Source organism: Hypanus sabinus, chromosome 4 (assembly GCF_030144855.1).
Source record: "Hypanus sabinus isolate sHypSab1 chromosome 4, sHypSab1.hap1, whole genome shotgun sequence".
Taxonomy (NCBI): domain Eukaryota; kingdom Metazoa; phylum Chordata; class Chondrichthyes; order Myliobatiformes; family Dasyatidae; genus Hypanus; species Hypanus sabinus.
Window position 1 is genome coordinate 39019763 of NC_082709.1, and position 10235 is coordinate 39029997.

Below are 10235 nucleotides of genomic sequence, written 5' to 3' on the forward strand. Positions count from 1 at the left end.
TTCGTAGCAACCAATTCAGTTCTCTCTATTGGCTTGCCATAGTGCAAACTGTAGCGTTGCCAAGGCAGAATTCAAACAGGGTCTTAACACTTATTAGACTTGTGGTTTTCCTGTGTCTTTTGCCTTAAACGTTGTCCACAGACATAGTGCTTCTGTTAGCTTCGAAAGACAGTCCATCTTTCCCGTAATGCCAATGCATAAAATTCAAGTTTAGAGTAGTTCAGACGACTTGATAATGTAAATGTTCTGTTTATCTGAACCGAGAGTTAAACATTGAAGTACAACGTTTTTATCTGTTGCAAATACACGAATACCGTTTGGTTGATGATCTGGGGAGTGAAGTGTCAAGTCTATGTCAGAAAACTTCTGAACTCGTTTTAAACACATGCAATGACATTATTTTCTATACATCGGAAATGCCCTATACTTTTAACTTGTCAAATTTGGAATTGAAATTTTTCGCGCTTATTCAGATTTGGATGGTTTTATGTGGGATGTTGGGGCCTTGCTAGCAATGTGTACTCGCTCCTCTTTTGAAGTGGAATAGTAGAACGGACCGTTGAATTCATTAGGTGTATCGGAATCTCGCTGTTCTTGTTCGGCCCATATTATTCATTTCTTTGGGGGTGGGGGAGCATACACAAATACAATCTCTTCTTTGCCTATTGCACAGTACTGGGTGATGCAGAAAATCGTTGGTACGACCATATTTCGCACGTCCAGTTGTAGGGACGCAAACTCCTGTCTTTTTGGTCGTTCTCAGGAACAGCCACAACGATCCACTACCATCGCTGGGATTTTTCCATAAATGATTTGTTCTCTTCCGTTAAAATATAACATATTTATAGGCGACATCTTCGTTGGGGTGCAGCAGGGCCCCGCCGAACCCCTAGGGTTGGCCTGCTGTACAAGGTGGGTGTGGGGGAACTTTTGCAGGAACATGTACTCGCATTGTCCTGAGCAGTAATTGGCTTTGTATCTCTTGGGCGCTATAATCCAGTCCCAGCCGAAAGCCTCAAAGTCTACTGTGAGGGGATAACGACAGCAGCGCGATTCAGTCGAGTGCTCATCACAGTCAAGCCCAAGATTCCTTCTGGATCGTTTTGATGTTTCTGTCACCTTTACTTCGAGAAACGGTTGCTGTTCAGAGAGAGAAAAAAAAGAGGAAAGAAGTTAAAGGAAACTTCAATATATGAACGTTTCAGGAACCGCTGAAAGAAAATGCAGAATTGTGTTTTGATTTTATTCCTTGTCTTTTCTCCCTCGGAGATGCTCTGGTTTTCGTTAAAGCATAAAATCTAGCATGGAAACTGAGAGAATCCATAAAAGCCAGCTGAGGAATTGGAAAATATTGAGCAGAAGTTAAATACAGTCGCAAGGGATCCCGTGACATTTTCCAGCTGTTGAGTAGCGGGGCAAACATTTTCTCGCGCGCTGTCATTTTAATGACTGTTAGGAAGATTTTACATAGATACAGGATTATTGGAAATAGAATTTGAGATTTCTAATTAAGCCTGATTAATGTATTATTTGATACCTAACATTATCTGCTGCATTTGGCAAAATCGTTGAACTGGGAGTTAGAGCTCCGAATGTCAAGCACACCTTTAAACCTTGGATATAAGCCAGGGGCTATAAAAATGGATACATTGATTCCATTATTCTTGTCTTCCATAATTTTGTGGGAATGCATAAAGGCTAAAAAAATAATACATTGATGGAGCCTCCTTATTTGGGCCAACCTCTGGCCAAAACTAGTTGGAGATCTACGGGAATACTATTCAAGTTAACTTTGGAATTAATTCTGAAAGTTATAAAAGAAATCTTCTCTGCTGATTATTTACATTACTTTACTTTGGGATAGAGATCAGTGCATTTTCATCCAAATATGAGCTCCCGCTTCCTTTTCAGGGTAATTTTTGTTCGTCAAGTTGAATTCTGAAAAGGCCACTTGACTCTTCTTTTAAATATAGTACACGGCATGTCCACTTTAGTCATAGGTTTTACAAACGTGGGGAGAAATAAATCTATAATTCACAGATCCATCGTTCCTATAACACCATTACTGAGTGGAAGAAGATGTGAAAAGATGAGTATTTTTTATCTTTTAGTTGCATTTTAAGAGTCACTTTATTAAAAAGATTGTAAAAACGTGCAAAGGAACTGAAATATGTCCCGGGTCCTCTCCCGGAACAAAACAAAATTAGTCTTCAGAAACCGTAACTGGGCGGAAGACAATTCTGATCCAGGCTCTTGTAGAACAAGGGTAAATGAAATGTTTTCATTGTATTAAACCCTAAAAATCTCAGTTTTTCTTTCTTCCCGGATCCTACGGCTACCCAGAAACACTTATTCAATGCGGCTGTAGTAATTTTAAAATTAAATTGAGCGCCCTCACTTGGACAATTTCCTGTTCAGACAATAAATGTCTCTTGGCTCCTGGAGTGTCGTAGTTTGTGATGTCATTGGAAACTCTTCCTGTGAACCATAAACTGATGTTTCTACCCCTCTAAAACGACATCAGAGATCATGTAGGGACATAAATGGTACATTTTTAGGGCTTTCTTTTGAGTATGAATGCGGTATTTAATCACCCCTGCTGAATGTTGGTGTTATGGGGGAGGACGACAATCCTGGATTAAACTTCCTTCACGGCGTAAGAAATCCAAATCGTTTTAAGTTTGTTTCACTATTTTTTTCATTAAATCCTAGGTAACGCCTTTAAATTGCCATTCCGTGAAAATTCTCATTCAAACGCACAATGCTCTTTTAATATCTCTTAATTCTTTTTCTCGCGTCTCTTGTTAGACCGTTTAGTGTTCAAAGCAATCCTCCTGTGTCATTGTAGTGAATCGCATAAATTCCGTCCCAAATTATATCCACAAAATGCAGCTAGGAAATTGGAAACTCTACAGTTCACACTGTCTACGTCGTGTTAACACTGGCAAATGCGTTCTTAGTAATAATTCCGAATCGTGTCATAGCAAGTCACTACTAAACGGAGTACAATGTTTTCTTTCTCCCTGGCGATTACGATACCCAGGTACTACCAAAGTCCTTTCTATGACGTGGATGGATTAAAAACTTACACTGTTGAAGTCTTCAACATTTTGCAAGATACGTTTTAAAAACAGTTAGCTAAATGCATTCAAAAGGAATAAACATATTTTGTTCACCCTGCTAAGTACTGACTCATGCTCGTATAGTGTCCTATTTGTGATATTTTTGATGGTAGGAAGTGGGTATCTTTTTGCTGGGTGTGGATCGGTGGGGGAAGGCGGTTCGCGGAGAGAGTACTTTTCACAAATCAAGAAGGCTCTCAACATAGTTCAGCCAATTCTAATTGCTTACTTGATTCTACCCAATATTTCATAAGATTAAGAATGTCAGGAGGCCGCGGGAAGTTGTTACGTTCGATCGTGCATATTCTTCTGTAATTATGTTAAAATTAACGACATGTTCGTGTTATATTGGGCATAAGTTTGAAGGGAAATATAAAATATCGTCTCGAATATCCAGCAGTAAATTCGCAATAGTTATTTCATTTTGACTCTGTATTTTATTATTCAAAATGGAAAGGCATTGGCATGTCCCATTCCCTGTGCGTATTATGTTTAAAGATTAAAGTAAATCAAGCTGCCGGACATGAGTTTATTGGATGATCAGTAATACTTCGCTCTATCTGATTTTATTTAGCTGAAGTTGAAAATCAAATGCAAATATTTTAGATATGACGATTTTGGAAAGCAGAGAAATTTGTAATCTAGCAACAGTCCGTGAACTTGTGAATTAAAGAACTCATCATATTTACTCATCCGTGGACGTGTCTATGGATACGTTTAATACTATCTAGCAGCAGGGTATTACCTGCCGGCCTTAACTCAATGACTTTCAAAAGTATTTAAGGTACCTTTAAATTTAAAAAAGCATTCGGATGTTTAGTATATTGACCAATGAACGTTTGGCATGCAACGCCCCTTTATTAACTGATATTACAAATATTACTGTATACTGCATGTAGTGTTCAATAGAATACCGCTTACCAATCCTTCCTCCCCCACTCCCGGGGAGGTGACAGCCAGGTCGAGTCCGTTGATATCAGATGCGTTTATTTGGATGCCCCAGTTCGTTTCGGGTTGTTTGAGCCAGTTCTGTAGTACGCGTTTGAAGTCTATACTTTGCCAATGGCCAGTACCAGAGTTAATGTCGAATTTTAAAGAGCGAATTGGTGTATGATTCGTCCATTCCTGCCCCACTGGCTTTAGTCGTAGGATTTGCATAAAGACCGTTGTGGTTTGTTTCACTGGCCGCAGGTATATCCAGAGATGGGCTTTGACTACTTTATTAAATTGCATTTTGGGGCTGATCTTGAAGGAACAACATTTCGGTTTGTCGTCGACTTGGACACTAGGTTCAGCTTTAAAACAATTTAAATAATACACGTGAATGGGATTACTTTAATCCTATCTTCAAATATTATTTTTCTTAAAAATCCATTATACATAGCGAATCACATGCAGTGAAAGAGCAAGACACTGTTTGCCGTCTCCTTTCTGAAAGAGTGTTTAAGGAGAAAAGGTCACAGGCATAGCATTTTAACAGTAAATCGGGTTTAGGGAAATATATTCTTTGGAAAAAGCCATTGTCACGATGCTGGCTTTTAAAAATAGAGTACATGTATAGCAAATGTATGTTTATACTGAAATATTTATTTGCAGCTGAATTGTGGTTAATTTGACTGGCAAATTAACACTTTTCATTTGCAGCTTGGCAATTACTACTTGGGAGCAGATCTATATGCCCCCCCCCCCGTCCATTTTTCTTCAATATAAACACTTATGAGAATTCCACCATAAATTGGTTTCAATCTTGTCTTTCTGACTGCATATCAATCGTCCAATTTTTGCAGATCTAGCATTTAGTATCCAACCCAGGCTGACAGAGCGCTCAGGCAGCTGCAGTTACCCGTCACATGCTTTGCAGTTAAAATGACCCTAATGACACACTAAGGTCATGACACCATTTGCTAGTAGCTATTAAGTTATTCCTCTACAATGAACACTAATATGCCTGTGGGACAATAGAATCATTCTTTCCAACTCTCTTGGAATGAAGGAAACCAGTCAGCTATATTGCGAAACGTAAAATGTTATTTTGGAAACCGTGATGGAAAAACCGAAGAGCTTTAAGTTAGAATATAAATTGTTCAAATCCGCAATTGAAAGTTCTTTTTGAAAGCTTGCGTAATCCTCATTAGTTACATTCATTTGTTTCCCAGCAATAGCTTCTGCGACAGTTTGCAAGGGCCTAACTCAGCTAAGGTTCATAGGGTCACCTGGACTGAATAATAATTTCTCCTCAACTAAAATATAACTTGATTGAGCAAATTTAGTTTTGAATTGATGGCTCATAAAAATGGTGCTTTTATAGTCCTAGGTTATAAACATGGTTTCTCAAGATTCAGGTGTACAGGAAATATAAAATGTTGCTAGTTAAGATGTCCTTGCTTAAACTCCAACAGAGCGTGTTTGTGAATTCTTCTGAACAGCTATAACGTGGACAAATAAAGATTCTTTTTTCCTTAAAGTTTACACTTCTCGTTAAGTGAGTTACAACCTTAGTATGTTGGTGCGTATTGTAAAGGAAAGGGAAGCCTTTTGAAACAGAACAGATGAAAAGATCACAATGAGGTCGCGATTACCATGGCTAATAAAATCTTTGTCAAGCCGTTTGCTTTAAGTGCAACTCACATAATAACCTACACCCAGTGATATTAGTCTATCAATGAGAAAAAAAGGTGTAAACATTATGGCAGCACACAAATTGAAATGTTGTATTACATCAGCCGTTGTATGCAGAAAATAGTTAGTTTACTGCTGAAATGTAACTTATAATTCTACTGGCCTACTTACGCTCCGTGGCCATGGTGATGAGAGTTTCAGTGGTAGCATGATAATCGTCCTCTTCTAATAAGGCATCATTATTATCATCCCCTTGGATATCATATTGATCAAGTAGCCGTTGCAAAGGAGGAGCTTTCGGTAAAAGTTGGTTCACTGTATCCCGGCTAATGTTGGGTGCTTCTTTGAGGCGCAGTTTGCTCAGAATTTGCGATTTGATAGACTCCAGTCTCAGTGCTTTATTCTCCTTCCTCCACCTACAAGCTGAACACTCGGACACGTTATAGTCACTATCTGGCCCTTTTTCTAGCGATTCCGTTTTAATATCTGTCAGATTCGCGTGCGCACCATCTCTGCCACCTACTCGAGCAAGTGCACCAAAGAGAGCCAGGTAAATGAGCACTTTCGATGCTTGCATGTTCCCAAATCTTTTGCTGGATCCTCTTCTGTCTCCAGTTAAAAGTGTGTTAGGAGACTTGTGGGCTGGGATATGGCCAAGCGCACTGGTAAATCTCATATATTCCAACACGGCTTTTTATACTACAACTTTGGCCACACTATTGTGTCGTAAAAATCAACGATTGGCTGCTGTGCCAACAAAGAATCTAGCTGTCAGAACTGAGATCTTTCTCTGTCACTCACAGCCAACGCAGCGTCATTATTTTCAACTTCGCTCGTGTGTTCATACCGCCTGTTTATTCCAATGAACGATAACCGAAACAATTCGCACAAAGCCTGGTGCGTCTATCACTTTTTTTTGCATTCAGCTAGTTGTTAAGACTCAGAATGCCAGATCTCATGATTCCCTGCTGCTAGGCGTAATATGTAGCAGTTTTTGTTACCAGTTTTCTACAGGTTTCGCTGAAAGTCTATCCCAATTGTGACTGATTCTCTCTCTCTCTCTCACACACACACACACACACACACACTCACTCAATCTCTCTCTCTCTCTCTCTCTCTCTCTCTCTCTCTCTCTCTCTCTCTCTCTCTCTCTCTCTCTCTCTCTCTCTCTCTCTCTCTCCCCTTCTCTCCTTCTCTCCCTCCCTACAGTAAATATGAGATGGTTCAGTCTTCTGAAAGTTTGACCTCGATTGCGACAAACAGTTGGGCATTATTCGAGCACTCCCCTAATTTTTGCCATTATCTTTTACATCTGTCCATTAAAATCGAATTAAAACATGAGTAGTGGAACGAGGACAACTATTAGCGGTTTCTAATTGTGAGTTTTCAAACCAGACTTTGACCGGGTATAGTTTGGCGCGCTTTAATGCAGTTGACTCGGAGGACATTAAAGCTCCAAACAGTTACTGTTATGGAAGAAAGGTGAAGTTAGCTTTATTCGACGCTTCCACTGGCTTAGAGAAAGTAACTGTTAATTGAAACATTTGCTTAGATATGAAATAAAACAACATGTGCTGTGTAAAACACAACATAGGCTTTATGTGCATTATGGCGGAACAATCGGTCCTGGGATATTAATCTCATGATCCTACACACAAAAAAACCTTATGTCTAAGTAGCTCTTTGAATATCATAATAGTTTAAAATGTTTTCTTTGACCTGAAATGTAGATGAATGACAGTTAATGCTCACGTGCATTTCCCCACAGACGGATTCAGTGTGGAAATGATGTGTGCAACTGAACCACAACTCTCCATAACGCCCTGGACTGTATCCGTCGTGTAAGAAAATTGGTCAACTTCGAAGTCAAACATTAAGTGCTGTCAAACAGCTGTGTTATACTCTGAGCTCCAGGCGCATCGATCGGAACAATTTTAAAGGTCATAATATGCCCCGCAGAACTGTTCATCTGGAAACAAACTTATACCTCCCTTAAAGTACGAATGCTACACTAAACACGTATATTATTACAGAACCGTGCAGTAAAATCGACTGAAAAGTTGACGCTCTTCTCTCTCTACAATCAATCGTATTTCTTAATCATCTTTCTAGATTATACTAAAAACAATTTTAAAGAATGCATGTTACGAAGAGCGAAACGTATTGATATTCACTCAAAAGGCCGTGCCATTTAAAAACACAAGATTGTTAAATACCATTTTAAAATGCCGTTTACGTGCAAGAGCCGCATGCACTTTCGCAGTTTCAAACGGTGTGTTCACTCCCGCACGTAACTGCAATTAGTCTGAAATTGGAATACGGTTATTAATGTAATTCTATTTGCTGATCCTGCGCCGCCACGTTTGCTAAGAAAAACGAAAAATTGTGAGTTGACTATAAAACGATCAGAGGCGCGAATTCTATTTCAACACATAATTAAAAGGAAAGACGATTCGAAGAAACCACCACGCAATTATTGCCGATTACTCCTCCACAGGCTTCTCTTTTCCGCTGGAAAATTACCACGTGCTCCAGTGTAAGAATGGAAGAAAGTGTTAAGCATGAATTTGCTCCGTGCATCTCACTGACCGCATCCATATGGATATTACCCTGCACACTATTTTGAATATATCCCAATAAGCAAAATAAGATAATTCCAGAATCTTCCTTCTTAAATTTCTTTAAGTTTAGGCTAAATATTGGGGCAGCATCTAGTAAGTGCATGCCACAAATTAACTCCGATTTGGGAACTATAAACTATTTTTGAATTTAGACATAGTTGGTAGAGAAAGGAAAAGATTCCCGATTCATTAATTATAAATATTTATTCATTGGAATACATAATCTGAATGCTGTTCTGAATTCTGGCGGAACTCCGTCTCGATACTTCTGTCCTGGATGCGAGGTTATTCGCTAATGATAATTGTGTATTCTGGTGGACTCGGAAAATAACAAATTGAAACTTGTGACTCGTATGGAATTATAGATGGAAGTACATGATAGGACCAGGGTTAATGCGCCCATCTGCTGGCAATTGAGCGAATTACATCATTTATTAAACGTGGCCAGTCTCTGAACAGTATATTGAGCAAGATCTATCGTATCAGAATCAATATTAGTACCAATCACCAACTTTATTTGCAGCTGGAATTCGCTTCAAACAAGGTGGGAGGAGGCACACTCAACTCTCACACAGATCAATTGAAAGAAGCAAAATCAATACATCGGATTTAGCCCTCACAGCCTGCTAGTCTTTTGGGATAGTTAATGTATGATATTTTGAAAACAATAAATTTACGACAAATAGGCCAATTTCCAGAAGAAATAATTGTTAAAAATCTTGTTTGAGTTCCTTTTGCCAATATTATAGAATTATTTTTATTAATCTAGAGCTTTATGGCGGGGTAGCAAAACTTCTTACATACGAATTTCAAAAGCATAAATAGATGCACTAGTTAAGTGGACTATTTATCAGTATGTTGTTTTTTTAAAAATAGCTAATCAGTACGGATTCTCACTTTGTAATGCACCACCCTGCATTACAAATGCCCACCTTACTTGATTCTTTCTGTTGTGCAGTCCCACAGACATGTGCGACCTCAGTACAAGTTGAGTGAATGGGTTGTTTCTCTCCTTTATATGAGTGCTAATTCGCAAAGCATATTTTAGTAATGATATAATCTGCCAAGAGTTTAACTTTGATAAAGACAGAATTAAAATAGTTATTGGGGAAATATATCACTGAAGAAAAATATCAGCGCTTTATAAATGGTGAAATATAAATACTCTGCATTTCAATTAGTTTCTATTTATACTTAAAACGACACACCGCATCAAATATTACACTGGGTAAAATGCTTCAGACAATCTAAACACAAATAGCAAATCATTATGATCTGGAATAGTGTTTAGATATAATTGTTTTATCTTTATGATTGATTGTGTATACTATCATCTGTAAGATTAGACATTTTCATCCGAACGTATATAACGAGTCACTTGAGTTTGCAATTTCATTTTCGTTGTTATAATGAAATCAAGAAATATATAAGAGGCAGCTTGGATTTTTATTACAATTACATAACAAGATTTGAGAAAGATTATCTCATTCCCTGTTTAGAGAAACCTTTTCTTCGAATTCTCTTTTAGATGCCTTATCAGAACATTGACCCGCGTTAGAAGTGAGCATTCAGGACCTTTTTTTTTGGGGTAGCATCATACTTCGTGTGCATAACAAACCACAACTTGCAGTGTTATAGGATTACTTACGCACATTTCCGTCCATCCTGGGTTATCCTCAAAACCACCTCAGGTTTTCAAACACCCAAGAAAATATAAACATATTATAAATATAAACATATATAAATATAAAATCTGACCTACTTGAAATGATCATTACACACAAATATTATTTCAGGATTGATGTATACAGACAGGGTGAGCAACATTTCATTCAGATAACTATGTGTCTTGAGGGCAATGAAACAATAAAAG

The 10235-nt window shown here is 38.2% G+C and overlaps 1 protein-coding gene across 1 annotated transcript; it reads right to left on the bottom strand.

Moving 5' to 3' along the window:
* Positions 1-510: 510 nt before the first annotated feature.
* On the bottom strand, positions 511-6341 carry mstnb (myostatin b). The gene is made up of 3 exons (XM_059966071.1): positions 5913-6341; positions 4044-4417; positions 511-1140 (listed from the first exon to the last, which is right to left on the bottom strand). The coding sequence occupies exons 1-3, from the start codon at positions 6316-6318 to the stop codon at positions 760-762; spliced, it is 1161 nt and encodes a 386-aa protein (XP_059822054.1). The 5' UTR covers positions 6319-6341; the 3' UTR covers positions 511-759.
* Positions 6342-10235: the final 3894 nt, after the last annotated feature.

Coding starts and splice junctions, on each gene's coding strand:
- mstnb (XM_059966071.1), bottom strand. CDS start 6,318: ATGCAAGCATCGAAAGTGCTCATTTACCTGGCTCTCTTTGGTGCACTT. Junction 4,418..5,912: donor CATCACCATGGCCACGGAGC/GTAAGTAGGCCA, acceptor ATTGTTTTAAAG/CTGAACCTAGTGTCCAAGTC. Junction 1,141..4,043: donor GAGTGGGGGAGGAAGGATTG/GTAAGCGGTATT, acceptor CTCTCTGAACAG/CAACCGTTTCTCGAAGTAAA.